Below are 17,043 nucleotides of genomic sequence, written 5' to 3'. Positions count from 1 at the left end.
GCAAGGCTTGACAGCGCTTGGTGGACAGGGCGCAAAAAAGTTATTGAATTTGATTGTAATAACCGCCAAGCGATATTTGAAGCAAGTGACGAGATTGCCGGCTAAGAAGACCTTGACTGACAGGCAGTCGGAATTAGGCTACCACGTGAAAGACTCAACGGTCTGCGGCGAATCTTTTGATCCGGCGTGTCCTTGTTTACTTTTCCTACCTCTTTGATCCTACCACTGTCACCTCCGCTTTCACACTCCCACACTCCTACCGTCCCGAACACGGCGCGCAGAGATTGCGATGGAGCTAGAAGATCCGAAGGTGAGAGCTCCAGCTACACATCATTCGATAGGACATTACTGACCTTGTGATCAGCATTCCAGCGGACTGGAGGATGGCCCAGATGTGGAGCAGCTTGTCGGGCAAGCTTCGCAAATGGTGGTCGCCGTAAGATCGACCATGGTACGCGAAGCTCGTGCAATGCCTCATCACTGATCTGCGTCCACTTGTGTGTCGCTGTTTTGGCACTTTAACCCTTCTAGAAAACCTTCGGTTCATTTTTCAGGACAACCAGCAGACTTGCCGAGCTACCACAGGCAATAGCTCATAGCAGCACTCAGTTGAGCCTATTGTTCGCTGCTATTAATTTCCATTGCAGAAACGAATCCATGACGAGGCATTGCATCATTTCTAGCATCGCTTACTCTAATATAGACAATCAAGAGCGAACACAACCAGGACACCTTCCTCGCGACGCAGTCCACCTCACAACCACCCACCATATTCCCGTTCCTCGATCTCCCGGCGGAGTTACGACTGATAATATACCGGTTTGTGCTGGAAGCCAACCATACTGGATGGATCCGGAATTACCACCCTGGAGCCAAACCAGCGTCAACAAACCTGCAGCCTCTGGGCCTGGGTCAGAAGATCCTTTGGATAAACCAGCAAATCCGGAGAGAGGTAACCCAAGAGGTGTTCAAAAACTTCCGTGGTCTCTGTTTCGAGAGTTTCACCATGTCAGACCGACAACTTGACCTCAACTTGGTGCGTCGGGTTCTTGAAAGTATCGGCGAAACCGGCAGAGAGAAGATCCAAACAATCACCTTCCTCCCTTGGTGGATTTCGAGCTGGCATGATCGGCCTCAGAGGAATTCGGACCTGAGTGTAGCCATCGAAGTTGTACGCCTCCTGCAAGCGTGCAAGAATCTCGATTACTTGATGATTCAGATCCCATTCGGCGAATTCCTCACACCGTCCATGTCCAAAAAGTCGTCCGAATTCGCGAACCTCTTTGGCACGGCTTTCGATCTAATGCGCGGTATTGTTCATGTTTCACGTGTGACGTTCACCGGGCTTCGCCAGTATGACGACGACTTCGCGAGGGCTGCAATCACCTGGCTCACACACCAGCGTATCAAGGATCACATGAAGCGCACGAGGGAGACGAAGGTAGCGAGGGCTGCTCTTGAGGAGACGCAATCAGAACAACTGAATGGAGCGGGACTAGGCTGAGCGGCATTATTTTCTATGGCCGACTAGAGAAAGCTTGTACAGCAATCTACAATCGAACATTCAGCAGGAGCACCGTACCTACAGCACTAGGACAATCTCTTTTCTGGCGCTGCCTCAACGGACTAGTACAAACTTGGATCAACAAGCTACAGCTCTGGTATGTGTACACCTCCATAACACCGCCTAGGGTAGCCCGGTAACATTTTAGACCTCTCGAAAAGATAAATCTGAGTTCGTTGACATCACCGAAAGCTTTTTGAAGTACCTCGAACGACATTAGGTAGCGTAAGCAAACTAGTGCCCTCATACTGTACTTTCTAGGATTTTCCTGATTTTGTATTATGACGACTCTTATTGGATCCAGAATTGGCTGTTGGGTAGGAATCAAGTTTACATGACGGGGAGTAGGAAATGGGCATGGCGGGAGCAACTGCTTTATAAACTCCTTCTCCTCAATGCCAACTTTAGCTGGACAGTATTGATCTCTCGTACTTTGCTTTCATATGTGTAAGCCACCCTGAGAGAAGCTTTCAAGCATGGATCTCCGCGGCTTTGCGGTTTTCTTTCAAGTAACCTACATCTAATGGTGAGACTGGAAGACAAGTGGCAACCCCTCGCACAAGGTTTTTCTCGTTTATGGACCTCGGCGATAATTTCCCATAAAGCTTACAGACACAGTCATGAGGTCGCAGTGCTGACTACCGAGTGAAGTGGCTAACAGCACCAGGTGAAGTCATCGGATCTGCCATCAACCTCTTCCTTCATGATCTATTTCCGTCCTTCCTCCTCTTTCAAATTTTCCTCTTCCTTACCTTTCCCATCTTCAACGTCTCAGCCTCATGATGACGGCAGAGCTGAAAGATCGGAAGGTCAGCCTACTACTCCCCGCTGTCTTTGCTATATATGCTGACATAGCATTCAGCGCCCTCGAGAGCCTGACAACGAAGTAGATGTTGAGGAGATCACGAGGGTAGAGTCCGAGAACGGGACTCTGGCCGTACATCAGATGCAGGTAGGTGAAGGCAGCGAGAGGCTCATGGCGGCATAGCCTGCTTCAGTGATCCAAACGAATCGTACCAAAGCCAAACAAATCAAGATCATGTCCGCAGGCTCCTTCAAGGAGATGGATATCATCTATACGCCAAACAACGAGGTGAAGATTTCCTTCGCCAATCATCCGATATCCGTCGAGCTTCGAGCGAATTCACCAAGCGAGATGCAGATCAGCGTTGCCAGTCGCTGTACTGTGAAGCCATCTGTCAACACTGAGGCAAGGATAATGATCTGTTCGTATTTTGCGCATCACTGACATTCCAACAGACAGTCCAGAGCTCGAGCGATAAGAGCATCGTACTCCGCATACAAGCAAGGCATCGCCGACCTGCCGTCTTTCCGTTCTTGGACTTGCCGCCGGAACTGCGACTGATCATCTATGGCCTTGTGCTTGCTGGAAATGAGACTGGGTGGAAGGAGGCTTACTCCAATTCCGGAATTCCACAGGTCAAAAACTTACAGCCTCTCGGGAAAGCTCAAAAGCTGTTTTGGATAAAACAGCAAATCCGGGAAGAGGTATCCGCAGAGGTGGGCCTATCTAAACTCAACCAACTCCATGTACGCCACGCTCAATCCCGAACCCTCGACTTCGTACGTGGCCTACTCGAGATGATTGGCGAAAAGGGCCGTGAGAACATCCGGGATCTCTCATGGATTCCTTGGTGGAGTCCGGGCTGGGAGGAAGAATCTAAGAGGAACTCAGACCTAGCTCTGGCTGCTGAGGTTGTGCGGCTTCTACATTCCTGTCGCAAACTCCTGCTGACGTTTTTGCCGAGGCTGCTACGAATTGGCTTAAGATCCAACTTATCAAAGATGACATGCGAAGGGCGAAAGGGGCACGGGGGATAAAGATGAAGCTCTTGGAATAGGATATTTATGGAGGCAGTGGAGATGAAGCAGGCTATGCAGAGTTCGATTCTCTTTACATCAGGAGGCACGATCTTCAAAGCCGGTGTGATACCCATCTGCTAGCTGGGAGACTATGCGTCACTATCAGAGCTTTTTTTTTATTCTCAAAATCAACTTTCTCGGGCAATCTAGCATTAGCGTTTAGGTGCGAATCATTTCCTATAAGAGGAAGAGAAGGATAGGCCTCATAGAGGACGATCTGCATTAGAGTTTTGCTTTTCCTTGGTCTTCGTTCAGCTATGGAGAACGACATATCCATCTTTCCTTTCAATGAGCGGTTGTTCGAGACCAGCTATGAAACCCAGGGCAATTCTTCCAGGTATTCAGCCCACATTTTGTGCAGTCTATTATATAAAAGCCTCCTATAGCAAATAAGAAGTGCTTAAGATCTCTAAGGACGCGGTGAAGCATTACAACAAAGGCTAGGCGGTAACGAGGTCGCTATCGGCCCCTTCCTCTCTGGCAGGCTTACTCAGCACCGTGTGTATATCTTTCCTCCTTCCGCTCAATTGCTAGCTTCCTCACTTTCATCAATACAACAGCTTTTGGCTTGTCTTGCTCCGCTTCCCCTCTGACTTTCGCTCACCGCTAAAAAGTGAAGCAGCAAGCGGTTGAAGTGCATTCTTTTCGCTTACGTCGACATCGCTCCTATATATCCAGGTCACCCTCGCTTCAACGCCCGCCTCCTCAACACCTACCTCAACGTGGGGCAAAAATGGCGGAGGAGTTGGAAAGCGTGAAGGTGAGCTCTATTTCTGATCGCCCTTCGTTAATAAGGTACTGATCATTTGATTAGTTCAACGGCACCAATTCAATGGCCATTGAGTGTCAAGACTCGATCTTTGTCCCGCTGCGACCGCGCCAGAAGCGTACCCTGGACCACTCCCAAACTTTGCAGTCGCTGCAACCTCCCGGGGAAATCAGCAATGACAGCCCATCGCCAGCAAAGAAAGCGAAGCAAGGACCACTGCCCGATCATGACGAGGGAGGCGTAGAGGAGGTTCCAAGGTCGAATTCAGAGATCGGTGCAATCACTGCACAACCCCACGTGGAGGTACGTGAGGTTTGAAGAATCTCTCTAGAAGGCTTCCAGTTGCTAGACACCAATTCAGGTCCTCTACACGCTCGTCAACGCGCAAACCAAACGAATGAAGATCGTGTCCGCCAGCGGCGCCTGGGACATCAATCTTCTCTTTCAACCGAATGGCCAGGTGAAGATCTCATCCCCCAGCTACCCAACGGAGCTTCAATTCCGCTTCGATGCTCACGGCGAGCTGAACCTCAGTGTGAGCAGTAGCTCTACGGTTACGCTGCATCTTAAGGCTGAGGTATGTCTACTGGACGAATATATCTGCAGCTTTTCGTTGTCGCGTGAGGTTCTTGGCTCCATGTGGCTGGCATAGGATTAGCTGCTCGAAACGAACGGAGATGGGAGGATTGTACTTCGCACACGTCCACATGGATACCGATCTACAGTGTTCCTATTCCTCAAGCTCTACGCCGAGTTAAGGATTCAGATCTACGACCTTGTACTTGAGGCGGATGGTACTTCCGGGTGGCTGTCTAGTTACCGTGAACGCCATCAGAGGTGGCTGGCTAATTGCCGTGGATCCCCACTGCATCTTCTACACTGGAATGAGCCTACCATTAAGATCAAGGGGCATAAGTGGTGCCTAGGATCGGCTCAGAAACTATTATGGATCAATCAACAGATTCGTGCCGAAGTATCAGCAAAGGTGTTCCAGGTGGAGACAATCAGCTTCTTCAGGGAAGAATTCAGTGATCTCGACATCTTACGCAAGGTGCTCTGGCAGATCGGTGACGTAGGAAAAAAGAGTGTTAAGGAGTTGTCTTGGGTCAGGTGGTGGACTAGCAGCTGGGATGGGGACAAGTCAAAGAAGAACCTCGAAATTGAGGTCGTGTCTGACGTCGTGCGGCGTCTCCAAGAATGCACGAATCTCCAACGACTTACGATCCAAATTCCCGGGAGGAAAGGCCTAGCCCCGTCTAAACTGAGGTCATCGCAGTTCAAAAGCATTTGTGGATTCGGTTTGCTTCGTACCATCCAACACGTTCCGAACGTCGAGTTTCTGTCAAGTCCCAATATTCGCCTGACGAAGTGGCTGTATAATGGCATGGTGCAAACAGAACTCGCGGGGTAAGTTTCTCATTTGCGCAGTCCTTCTTGATCTCACAGTGCAATAGGTAAGCCATATACGAGAAGGTTTTGGCTACGGCAGAAGGACTGATGTCAAGTTCGCGGGCTAGTTGGGCAGCGATATAGGTCGAGATTCTCTACTAGCTTTCCCTAGACCGCTCCACAACGGAGCATTCGAGAGACCGAGGTGGAATAGCGGGATTGGCATCATCCATATTTGGACGTCCGAGCACGGCGGCATACGTGCGATAGACCTTCAAAAATGCCCCTACCATCAGCATTAAAAATCCGATCGTTCTTGGATGAGGAGTGCAGAATGAATCTGGGAAACATTACCTAGCGTCAATCAGCCCTTCCCTTTTGTTTTGACTTTCTCCTTGCATTTCCAAACCCCGTGAAGAAAACAGCAATTCGCTCGAAGTTCTGAAGCGAATCAAAACATCCAAAACAGTGGCAGTGGCAGCACTAAACATGTAGTGGCGAAGTGAATCTTACTCGAACTGCCAGTCCAACGCATCGGCGGCGATTTCCATTCGCAGCCCTCCTAAATCTTCCAACCTTCTTCCTCCTAATCACCACCTTCAACTTACTACCTCACAGCGGAAGCAGACGCACCGCCACTTCAGGTAGGGATCACTGTCTATTTATGCTCAAATACGCTCTGCTGACACCTGCATTAGCGCAAGCATATCCAGATGGCCGACGGTTCTACTGCAATCAATATCCACAGTCTAGCGCCAGGCCCACAGAACCGCGCCCTGTCCTTGGACGAGGGCCATGGCACGAGCCGGTTTCGCGAAAAGTCTAACGTTGACGACAAGCGCGCGGCAAAGAAAGTGAGGCTGTCACGATACCGGTCCGATGAAGACGACGTAGAAGAGATTCCGAGAACAGCTGAAGAAATCAGTGCCATCGGCACGCAGCCAGATGGAGAGGTATGTTACTCTTGTAGTACGAATGAATATCTGAGACGCATACTCACATTCATATAGATTGCCGAGGTACCTCTTAGTGCGCATACTCAGCATATGAAGCTTGTGTCTGGTGATCGGACCCAAGACGTCTCCGTATCTCTCGATCCTAACGGCAATCTGAAGATCATTTTAGCTGGACATCCAATGGAGCTTGCTATCCGCACCAAGCCAAACGGAGAAATGAGGGTCAGCATGAGCAGCAACTCCAATATCAAGCCTTACGTCAAGCATAAGGTGAGTTCATTCAGAACTGTTCTCCACTGGTTTGCTTCGCGAGGCAAACTTTCGAAAAGTTTCTTTGAACCGCAAGCGCGTCAAATTGTAGGACACAATGCTAACTATCTACCAGAATCTCCAGAATAGGGGAGAGAAGGAGGTAATTCTTTGCGGACGACCAAATCAATATCGTCGCTTCACCTTCCTGTTCCACGAGCTACCCCAAGAGGTACGTGACATGATCTATAAGAAGCTCGTATACAACGACAAGAAGGGGTGGGCGTCAAGCTGTTTGCGACGCCCTGGCGAGCCGGCTTTCACAGGCGTCTGTCACCCACAGAGTCCACAGGCTCTGGGTGTTGGTCAAAAGCTGCTCTGTATAAATAGGAAAATCCGCGCTGAAGTAGCCAAGGAGTACTTTCGGATCTCCAAGTTCGATTTCTCGGAGGCGGATCATTGCTATCACAATCTAACGATCGTGCGCGACGTGCTTGAGCAGATGGGCGAAGTCCGTAGAGCGGACATCACGCAGCTGCAAGGGATCATGTGGTGGACGCCAGCCTGGGACGACGATGTTGGAGCAAAGTTAAAGCCAGGGCTAGGCAGTGGTCCAGGCCTCGCGGGTGAGGTAGTGCGCCTTCTCAAATCTTGCCACAAGCTCGAAAAGTTGGAGATTCAGATTCCAGAAAACAAAGGACTGGTCAAGTCGAGGTTGAAAGAGAAGCACTTCGGGACAGTCTGCGCCTTTGACCTCCTCTATTCCGTCAAGCATGTTCGACATGTCAACGTCCGTAGCCCTTACGAGGCGCTGTCAGATTGGTTGCAGAAGGGTATGCGCAAGATAGAACAGCAACATACGCTTGGGCACTTAGTGTAAGTCTACTGATGATTCCGCAGGCTTTATTGCGCGGCTGAAAAGAGAGGGCCTTTTTGACGCAACGCAGTTGTGGGGAGGCAGCACACACAAAGAGACAAACTCAGGGCCCTCCTGATGCCAATAATATGAGCTAACACGACATGCAGCCACCACAAAAAGCACATGCAATATTACGAGGAGGTGCTGGCGGCCGGCGGAACGCTTCATAGGAGCGAGCAGAAACATTACGCAGATCTTCAGGCACACTTTCAAGTGCTGGGAACGAGGAATGGGAACCCAAAGTCATCTGCTTGACCTACGTTAGACTTCACAAGCATCGCCAGAGGATGCTGATAGCGTAGCGGCGTCTAGAAGAATCTAGTGGTCCGACAGTGGTTATACCTCTGGAGGGAGTATCTGGTTTCGAAGTTTGGACGTTCCCTTCTCATTTTTTTAGCGTTCGGTTTGATCTATGAGCGGAGCGTGCGATGTCCCTGCTTGCAAGCTGGCTATTATGGGAGCGGACGGTGAGATTCGGTAAAGCTTAACTAGAGGCACCTTTGTATTCTGAAGCACCATAGTGCAGATTTGACATAGCGGAGTGCTCTTCCAACTCAGAAACACCTCGGCTATGGTTACAAAAAGGCAGTGAAGTGCGCCAAGAGCTGCAGTTGACGGTCATGTGAGCACGACCGGCGTGAGGTAAAATAGTTTATCCGGTTGTTAATATTTCAACTCACTCTTCAGATCCTCTACCTTCCAATCACTGCCCAATCCTGAACATCTCATCTCGGCATGGCAAGAGGCATAGAGAGCCCAGAGGCAAGAACTATTAATGATCACAGGTGGTCCCTTATCTACACTCTGCTAACGACAAAAGGCTCCACACCGCAAAGCCAATGAAGCGGACACCGAGGAAGTTCCGAACGCAATTCATGAGACCGAGATCGCCATCGCGCAACGACAGTCTGACCGGATAGGATTTACAATCTTTCCTTTCTTCAAGTTGCCCGCAGAGCTACGACTGGAGATCTACAACCTCGTGCTCGACTCGGATAACCTAAGGGGGGGGTCCATGCGCGGTAGGTTTCCGGTCCAAAACAAACCCGGCCTGGTGTGCCGATCCATGGGGCGGAGGGCTCTAGGAGTTGCTCAAAAGCTCGTATGGATCAACAAGAAAATTCGGACGGAAGTTGCAGCAGAGATATTTCGGATCGAGACGTTCGACTTCGATAGCTCAAGATTTTGGAATCTCGAAATGGTGCGCGACATTCTCATACAGATTGGAGAAGTCGGACGAGATAGCATCAAAGAGCTCCGAGCTATTCGTTGGTGGCCGTGGGGCGAGGACTGGAAGACGGAGAACTCTCCGAACTCGGAGCAGTATAGGGAATGCGCCGCCGCCGTCGTGGATCTTATCAAGTCTTGCAAGAATCTCGAGAGGCTGAGTATCCGGCTCCCGTTCCATGAAGCCATCACACCGACCGTATTGAGGCCGTCGGAGTTTGGAGATCTTTGCGGTCTCGGCTTCATCCTATCTGTTACACACGTTCGACACGTGTCCTCCACTAGCGCATACGCTGATCTGGGAAAGCTTGCTACCTACTGGTATACGTTACACGGGTTGAAGGACAATATGCAGTGGGGAGAGACCGAAGAGGACGTCTTGCGTTGGCAGGCGCTTGTACCAGACTCTTCATCCTTGAAACAGTATGTTCGATACCCTTCACATCTTGACGTCGAACTAACAGTGGGAAAAGCTTCCACGGGCAACACAACACGGCATACTACAATGAAAAGCTGAGGAATGGCAGCAAGCTTTCTCTGGCGGAGGTGGTCCTGTGGGCTGAAATCCAAAAAGCGGAGGCTGCTCTCATAAAGGCGGTATTTTGCATAGAGCTGAAGCTACGAGAAACCAGATGAAACGGGTTCAGGGTTAGCATCTTAGTTCCTGCGACTGTCTATGGGACTCCAACGTACTAAAAGAAACTGGGGCCAGTGGATACACTTGCTATCTGCGTACACCGTGTTGGCGCTGTCTGGGGTAGCCTCACAAGGTAACCAGTTGTCCAAATTGCTTAACTTTTCTCTTATTGACAATGCTGAAAGTAATCTCAAGCTCCTCCCACAGCGGTAAATGAGTGTACGGACTGCAATCTTTTGCTTGAGCCTGAGAACTTCAACAGAAACTTTAAAAGATCTTCTACCCTCGTACTACCTACGCTGCATCTGTGATATCATACGAAATCCGACTAACTCCCTTCGACCTACTAATCTTCTTCACCACAATGCCCCCCACATCCCTCGTACTTGGCAAATGCGTTCCACCACACGGATACGACCCGACACCCTCTACCTCCACCACTCTAAACACCCCCTCCTCTGGCACCGCCATCTCCGCCGGCACCGCCGTACACTGACTCCTCGTCGTCTTCTCATCCCACCAAAACACATTCACAGGAAGTCCCTGCTTCACCAACTCGTTCGCCTGGTCCTGGATCGCCTTCTTATGCTCTCCAGCAATCAACCCAGAATACTCCACAGCGGCGGACCCAGGCGTATGCTGTGCCTTACCCTCTGTCACCCTCCCCAGCTCCGGAATCGACGACTCCGCAAGCTGCCGCACCGCGAGGCCGAGGAGATGCCCGGCGGTGTGCAGCCGGGAATGGAAGTTTCGCTTCTCGTCATCGATGGCCTGCACGATCGTTTGGCCTTCCGAGAAGATGCCGCTACTACTCTCCGCGGGCGAGGTGAAGGTTCCCTGGTGCAGAATGCGGTCTTTGGGGAGCTTGCGCACGGACTTAACGTCGAATTGGATGTCTGATCCGGGCGACGAGGATTTTATGGAGCCGGTGTCGCTAGGCTGTCCGCCGCCTTGGGGATGGAAGATAGTTTCGCGGGTTGCGACGATGTAGTCGGTGTCTGCGGCGGCTTTGAAGAAGCTGCGGTCGTCGTCCGGGAGGGTGGTGATGGGGTGGCATGATAAGACGGCGGTGGCGAGGTTGCGCAGTGTGCCGTCCTTTTGGTAGACTGCTAGTGTTCGCGATGCCATTGTTTGAGAGGAGGAGAGTGACGATGGAGATTGGGATGGGTTCCGGAAGTCTTCAATGCCGCTGAAAAGTCTAAGGAATCCCGCTGAAGGGGCTTTTCGACCTGCGCAAATGAATGAAATAAGAATGCAAGCGGCCGTACACGCGTATATAACTTTCAGCAATTGGAGAATGACTGTGGTTGTATAGATGTTTCGAGAAGGATTCATGTCAAGCGTAGGGCGTCATCTTGCCAAGAGATGTCGGCAAAAATATTCCAAGCATTCCGGATCGACCAATCAGAAAATATCTTCCACCTAAAATGTATGATTGGTCAAAATTGCTCGATTTTTTGCAATTCTTAACTCAGCACCATGCGTTTTCCCTACAGCCCTTAACTAAGTCGCTGGAGCATCTAGCGTTGACACATCAGTGGCAGGAGCTTCTGTCGCCGGAGCGTTGATGGTCGCCTCATCCCCCTTCGGCGGATCCCACCTAAACAATTTCGATTCCATCTCCGGCTTCGGTCCCCATTTCCATTTCCCCACATGCCTCATCCCCACCTTGAAATACAGCGCCTCTCCCGCCTTTGTTGCAGCTAGCGAGACTGGAATCTGCTCCACCCTCGCCTGCTCAAAGCCCCACTTTAAAAGCAGCTGTCCTACTCCCCTCCGCTGAAAACTCTGATCCACCAAAATTTCAATTACGCCCCAGAAATCGTCTGGGTCCTTGTCTTTAGGGTCAAAGTACTCCTCATCTTTGCTGCCGTAGGTGAAATACCGGACGACGCTCATGGAGGGGTTTTGGATGGCTTCGACGGCCTGAGCGATGTAGGTGTCGCGCATCCAGAGCGACATCCCTGTATCAACATTAAGCACGCCATAGAAAAGACAGCGTTATGGGGATCGACACTGACGCTGTTTTAACGTCTGCTTAGGCCACCACTTCTCTTTCACCTCCTTGCTCTCACCGTTCCGGTTCCAGATGCAGAAGCCTGAGATTTCGGGTGCGCCGGACCATTTGTCGTCGGAGGGTTCGGTCATGGCAACCATGATGCGCACAGAGGGCCACTCTATTAGGTTCTTGTTTCGCTTTTCGTAGGCTGCCTGGTACGCTACGGGGTGCTTGTGGCGGCCGGGGTAGAGGTATTCGTCCATGGCATCTTCATTGAGAGAGCGGACCGTGATGGCCGCGAGGTGAGGGATGTCGCTTGCGATAGCTGGTCGGACTTTCATAATGGCAGAAAGGGAGATGAGATGTGGAGATTTCGATGTTTGGAGATAATGTAGAAGTATTTTGAGAGTTACGCGGAAGCGCTGATTCAAATGATGATTGCGGTGGAAAACCAGAACCTGATTGTATGATATACGAGGGAAAAGAAATCAGAATTAATGTTTAAAAAGTAGACCGGAACAGGTTACAGGCGGCGGTTGGTACGCCCCACTGCTGACATTGCTCGCGCCGCGTCACGGCAAGTCCAGAGTATTACCTCATGAGCTACACAGTGAGTCAACCGTGGTGCGATGCCGTTTGGTACAATGTGCACAGCCACGAACAAGAAGCCTACTACTCTGCCTCGCAAGGTTGACTGTATGTAGCTCCTGAAATGACCCCGGCGGTGAGATTGGGTTGTTCGGCTATTAGATTGACTCACCTTGTTAGCGCATCCTGCCGTGCCATAGCATCGGTATTTGCGCCCTTCGGATCGGCTGTCTTACGACAACATTAGGTTAGATCAGCCCTTCCTGTCAGATTTTTATGCATTTACATCGTATTGAAATGACTCCGAGAATGCTAACTATCTAATTAGTAAGGGAGGTGTACGAAGTTTGTGGACGATGAGTGGCCAATTAGATGCATTGGAGAACTTCGCACGAATAGGATCGACTCATGAGTCTGATTGGCCAACTGCTTGCTCCTTTGAAACAACGTCTTAAGACGCAGAGAACTGACAAGAATGTATCGCGATCACGAGATGAAGATGAATCCAGGATGAAGTTGATTCGAATACCGATCAATTCGATGCTTGCCTTGTTCCCCATTCGTTATCAGAATTAGCATATCGCAGTGAAAAGGAACTTGTCAAAGCCAATTTCCCGCTATTCGTAATGACCACCGGTGATGCGAACCTACGCTTACTAATACGTCTGAGCATACCAACTTTGGCCCACCACTGGAAGTCAACGCACTTGATAGTAAAGGGGAATGATCAGAGAGGTGATCCTATCCTTCGAACTTGGGACCCGGCCCTTCGCGCTTCGATCTCGTTTGCGTTTGCCCAGCATAGAGACCTCTGCGCTCTGTCGAGAAGTAACTTCGCGACGGTCAGGATCCTTTATGTCGCTAAGCTTCTTGCGGAACGGAATGTGGCTTGGCTCTGGGCTCCTGTAGTATCGCCCAAGACGTTTTGCCAAAGTATCTTTCCGGACAGAGAAGCTGTTGTGATGTCAGGGATACGCCTCATCTTGACAGCCTCGCAACGGGAATGTTCCTCCATGCATCAGATAGCCTATCACTGGAACATTCAAGCCGACGTCATCGTCGATCGGCTCCTAGCCGCCGTCTTCGTCTAGTTGGTAGATATCTCCTGGATCTCCAGTTTCCCTGTCAGAGTAGTAAGGGTATGGGCCAGGATTCACCGGGACGTCTTCCATCGCGCGACCCTCCAGCAGCTTCCCTTTGAAAGAAAGCCGGCTTAGCGCACTGGAGGATATCCATTTACGGAATCACGGAAGCGTCAACCGCCAAGTACTGCCTATGAGCATCATATGCTCAAGCTCGAGGAACTTGAGATTCGTGTTCTGTTCAAGAAAATGTAGCACGTAGTCGGCGTCCATTCCCATCCACGTAGGGGAGAGGCGCTCGAGTTTTGGCCATACGGATCGTTCTTTGTCATTGCGCGGGTGGATGAAACGCTCGAATTGAGCTGGCATGTTTTGATACCATGCTGCCGGGCTCCAGCGTGTGAAGGAGAGCTTCAGGTTTCTGAGATTGGGTATTTTGATAAGCGCCTCGTGGGTCGCATCGACTGAGTCATCGAATTCATTGACATTGGCCACTTCCGCCACCATGGTGTTGTTGAAAGCAATGGTGGTCAACGTCGTCGGATCCCAGGGTGTCGGATAGACCCACTCATTCCCGCAGTATTCAATTGGCATCTCCCATCGGCCGAGAAGTGATCCGTACTCATCTGCAAAGATGGGAGTCGTCATAGAAGCCTCCAGCGTCTTAAATTTGACACTAGACGCACGGCATGCCATCTGTATTCCCCTGAAGAATTGGTGCGTAGCCGCTTCATGCACCCTGATGGTATCAAGACTGTCCCTAAATAGCTTCGAAACTTGACGGACTCCAGAGCTGGTAATCCTTTAATCAAGTCTAGGAAGCAGACACACTTGCTTACAGTATTAGAACCCAGCGTGGTTAGTAAACGGGCGGCCGGCTTAACTAGGTAGCAGATTGATTGGACTGTTATATATAGAATTGAGTTTGATTGATTGGATTGATTAGATTTTGGTTTGAACTGGTTTGATCCAGATTGACAAATAAGCGAATTCGATCGCGCTTAGCCTAAACGGGTAAGGTATCAGATCCCCGGAGTTCTGCCGGCCTAGCCGGGAGAACACGTATTGCTAGCCTCATTAACCACGGCCCCAGCGCCCCCTCCAGCACCTCCACAATGACGAGTTGAGCTTAAACGGACGACGGGAATCGATTTATACAGGTCAAATTACGTTTTACGCGAATTACTGGGTCTACTAGGCTTCAAAAATGCGCCCCTTCGGTACTCCGCCCGACGTTCCCAAGGACTCAGGTTGAAATTGATGTGAACTCTGATTTCTATAGACGTCTAGCTAGTTGTATATATACTAGGGGAAGGAAGGGGGCCACCCCCAGGGTGGCGCGCTAGTAAGTTCAGATGAGCCCTGCACAGCTGAGGCTTCAGCTCGGTTCTCTACAGCTGAGATTTCAGCTGGGTTCTCTACAGCTGATGTTCGGAGAGTAGCTTTCTGGCATATGAGTTGTTGATCCTAGGTTGTAGTGCTGCAACCTGAGTCAAGGGAGATCCTAACCCCCCCTTCACCTAGAACTCACCACCATGGTACTCTCACGTCGCCCTTTACTCTGGGGCACTCTGTAGTCTCATCCATGGGTGCATGGGTGTAGTTCGCGAGCCGTCTTATTATTAGGCTCATAGGAATTTATATGACAAAGTTATGTCTATAAAAATCCGGTCCAATTTGTATCAATTTGTATACATCCTTTCCGTTTTATACAACACCAATCGGATCAATCAGATCAATCTCCGCTTGAGGTTTGATTGGCTAGAGGATTGATTGATTGGATTAATTAGAAGTGATATTAATAAACCGGCCGTCAATCCGATTGAAGATTGGCCGGTTTACTAACCACGCTGTTAGAACCCACGGTCTGCACGCATCGACGACTCTTGCAGGTTGTGTCGTGCTCTATATGATTTCCAGTATTGTGTAGTACCCCCGAGAGGCCCGAGTACCCATCCAAATGGTCAACACGACTAGGGTCCTCAACGCATTCCAGAGACTTGATATGTTGAGCAAACTGTGGGCCCTTGGTTACCAACGCAAGCAGGCGGTTGAAGCCAGTCATGTTGTTCCTGAGATACGCCTCCGAGAAAAGATGGGTGACAGCAATTGTGTTGTAAGCCGAAGATGCGCGCCGAAATGCCTTGAGCGTGGGAATATCGAGGAAGTTGCAGATGATGTGCAAGAGCTCTGGTGGTATGGCGGGAATGTTCTCATGCCAGTGCGGCGATCCTATTAATTGCAGACGGGGAGGAATGTGTGGGACTTGATGGATATCGTCCATGGCGTCGAATCGGAATATCGAAGTCGCGATTTAGTAGGGAGAGTGTGGCCCTAAGAGAAACACCGCTGGTCCTGTAGCTTGGTGGCAGATGGTGGAGGTGAGGTGGTATTGTCGTTTGGGTTGTTGATAGGGCGGTAAGATGGAGCGGAAGAGGTTTGGCTGTTAATTGAGTGTCATGATGTGCAAAGCCAAGAAAAGTGGAAGCACTTGTGGCATTCACTGACTTCTCGGCCGCCAAGATCCGAGCTTCAGGGTGAAGGCGAAGAGATTAAGCACGCGGAACAAGATGTTTTCTTACTTGCTTTTCACTATCCTGGCAGCTCCAATATCGCAGCAATAGCGTGAATGGTAAGATAGTAAATCCACTTATTAAAGAGATTCCGAGTGTATACATGATATATAACTAGCCACATTATACCGTACGTCCCCTCATTGCTAGGGGTCTAGACGCTAGTGATATCAAGACGCCATGATTTAAACGTGACGAGACATTTTTGAGCCTTTAAGTGTTTTCTTGCAAACCGTATACACATTCACGTTACCAGTATGACTGAAATTGAGTTTCGGTATGAGAATGATGATTTCAATCCCGTGCCTAGCGCCCCAAATAATGAAGCCGCTGTAGAATTTTGTTATGACGATTCTCGAAAGTATAATAACATCCGCCGCGGTCACCACCTAAAGAGCAGTTTTAGCCTACCTTGATTAAAAGGCAATGAGGTAAGAGGATCGAGTTATAGGGATACAGGGAATTAGTCACTTGTTCTTCGCTTGAGTGCACGCTTTGGACTTCATCAGTCTAATCCAGCTCCAACATTGCTCGCTCTTATTCGTCCCCCTCCCTCCCGTGCAGATATGTTCCTTTCCACTCCTCGCCTCCCGTCTAGACGTCTCGCTCGCGTTTGCCCAATGCACCACCTCTGAAAGAGTGTCGCTTGCTATGCTCATCACACGATGTCTCGACCTCGTCGTCGGAATCTGAGTCCAGAAATGAATAGAAATCTGAGTATGGAGCTACATCGGGAATTGCCATCTACAAGCCAACCTCGCAGTCCACTGCTTGGTTTTGGCCACTTGAAATCAGCTGGCAAAACAGTTTTGTGATGCCATCGGTATTATTCAGGTGTTGCATAGGTCGTCCTCGGCACATAAGTTGCTCTATATGGCTTAACAGGATCCAATTACAGGCTTTTGGAAGAGTTGCACGCCAAGTACCGCCTACAAGAACTATCTTCTCTAGTTCCAACGCCTTCAGGATAGATGTATGCTCTACAAAGAACGACAAGATATGCTCGGCGCCGACGTCCATCCAAGCGAGAGAAATTTGCTTGAGGTTCTCCCATACAACCGGCCCTTTCTTGCCGTGGTCATCCTCTGGGAGATGTTTTAGGACGGGCATATCAAATGACCTCACTAGGCACTTTCTAGTTGCGTTCGAGATTAGCATGCTCTTGAAGTCGTGATGGAAGATTCCGCGACACTAGCCAGCCAAGCGA

General features: G+C 50.1%; 7 protein-coding genes across 7 annotated transcripts; 3 read left to right on the top strand and 4 right to left on the bottom strand.

Annotated features, from left to right (window-relative positions):
• Window positions 1-289: 289 nt before the first annotated feature.
• On the top strand, window positions 290-1,504 carry BDZ99DRAFT_482696 (uncharacterized protein; the record flags this gene model as incomplete). Its single annotated transcript, XM_033722507.1, has 3 exons — window positions 290-310; window positions 365-451; window positions 704-1,504. The coding sequence occupies 3 exons, from the start codon at window positions 290-292 to the stop codon at window positions 1,502-1,504; spliced, it is 909 nt and encodes a 302-aa protein (XP_033569521.1).
• An 842-nt stretch (window positions 1,505-2,346) lies between these two features.
• Window positions 2,347-3,426, top strand: BDZ99DRAFT_527282 (uncharacterized protein; the record flags this gene model as incomplete). Its single annotated transcript, XM_033726231.1, has 5 exons — window positions 2,347-2,373; window positions 2,427-2,501; window positions 2,553-2,762; window positions 2,825-3,283; window positions 3,334-3,426. The coding sequence occupies 5 exons, from the start codon at window positions 2,347-2,349 to the stop codon at window positions 3,424-3,426; spliced, it is 864 nt and encodes a 287-aa protein (XP_033569520.1).
• Window positions 3,427-4,181: 755 nt separating this feature from the next.
• On the top strand, window positions 4,182-9,593 carry BDZ99DRAFT_527281 (uncharacterized protein; the record flags this gene model as incomplete). The annotated part of the gene is made up of 12 exons (XM_033726230.1): window positions 4,182-4,208; window positions 4,263-4,520; window positions 4,579-4,794; window positions 4,876-5,624; window positions 5,779-5,867; window positions 6,225-6,250; window positions 6,305-6,559; window positions 6,617-6,832; window positions 6,948-7,687; window positions 7,838-7,943; window positions 8,551-9,380; window positions 9,431-9,593. The coding sequence occupies 12 exons, from the start codon at window positions 4,182-4,184 to the stop codon at window positions 9,591-9,593; spliced, it is 3,675 nt and encodes a 1,224-aa protein (XP_033569519.1).
• BDZ99DRAFT_468787 (threonyl/alanyl tRNA synthetase) lies at window positions 9,575-10,917 on the bottom strand. Its single transcript, XM_033721343.1, has one exon. It carries the CDS (start codon window positions 10,720-10,722, stop codon window positions 9,889-9,891), a length of 834 nt encoding a protein of 277 aa, XP_033569518.1. The 5' UTR covers window positions 10,723-10,917; the 3' UTR covers window positions 9,575-9,888.
• Window positions 10,898-12,239, bottom strand: BDZ99DRAFT_468786 (uncharacterized protein). Its single transcript, XM_033721342.1, has 2 exons — window positions 11,616-12,239; window positions 10,898-11,558 (listed from the first exon to the last, which is right to left on the bottom strand). The coding sequence occupies exons 1-2, from the start codon at window positions 11,932-11,934 to the stop codon at window positions 11,098-11,100; spliced, it is 780 nt and encodes a 259-aa protein (XP_033569517.1). The 5' UTR covers window positions 11,935-12,239; the 3' UTR covers window positions 10,898-11,097.
• Window positions 12,240-13,251: 1,012 nt separating this feature from the next.
• On the bottom strand, window positions 13,252-13,911 carry BDZ99DRAFT_527278 (uncharacterized protein; the record flags this gene model as incomplete). Its single annotated transcript, XM_033726229.1, has 2 exons — window positions 13,252-13,376; window positions 13,452-13,911. 2 exons carry the CDS (start codon window positions 13,909-13,911, stop codon window positions 13,252-13,254), a joined length of 585 nt encoding a protein of 194 aa, XP_033569516.1.
• A 1,165-nt stretch (window positions 13,912-15,076) lies between these two features.
• On the bottom strand, window positions 15,077-15,547 carry BDZ99DRAFT_527277 (uncharacterized protein; the record flags this gene model as incomplete). The annotated part of the gene is made up of 1 exon (XM_033726228.1): window positions 15,077-15,547. The coding sequence occupies one exon, from the start codon at window positions 15,545-15,547 to the stop codon at window positions 15,077-15,079; it is 471 nt and encodes a 156-aa protein (XP_033569515.1).
• Window positions 15,548-17,043: the final 1,496 nt, after the last annotated feature.

This window comes from Mytilinidion resinicola, assembly GCF_010093595.1.
Source record: "Mytilinidion resinicola strain CBS 304.34 unplaced genomic scaffold BDZ99scaffold_31, whole genome shotgun sequence".
NCBI lineage: Eukaryota > Fungi > Ascomycota > Dothideomycetes > Mytilinidiales > Mytilinidiaceae > Mytilinidion > Mytilinidion resinicola.
The sequence above is the reverse complement of the archived record's forward strand: the minus strand, read 5'-3'. Positions and strand labels throughout refer to the sequence as shown.

Bases quoted from the DNA above. Each gene is read 5' to 3' on its own strand.
- BDZ99DRAFT_468787 (XM_033721343.1), bottom strand. From the start codon at position 10,722: ATGGCATCGCGAACACTAGCAGTCTACCAAAAGGACGGCACACTGCGC.
- BDZ99DRAFT_468786 (XM_033721342.1), bottom strand. From the start codon at position 11,934: ATGAAAGTCCGACCAGCTATCGCAAGCGACATCCCTCACCTCGCGGCC. The intron at 11,559-11,615 runs GTCAGTGTCGAT...ATGTTGATACAG, and splicing joins TAAGCAGACGTTAAAACAGC to GGATGTCGCTCTGGATGCGC.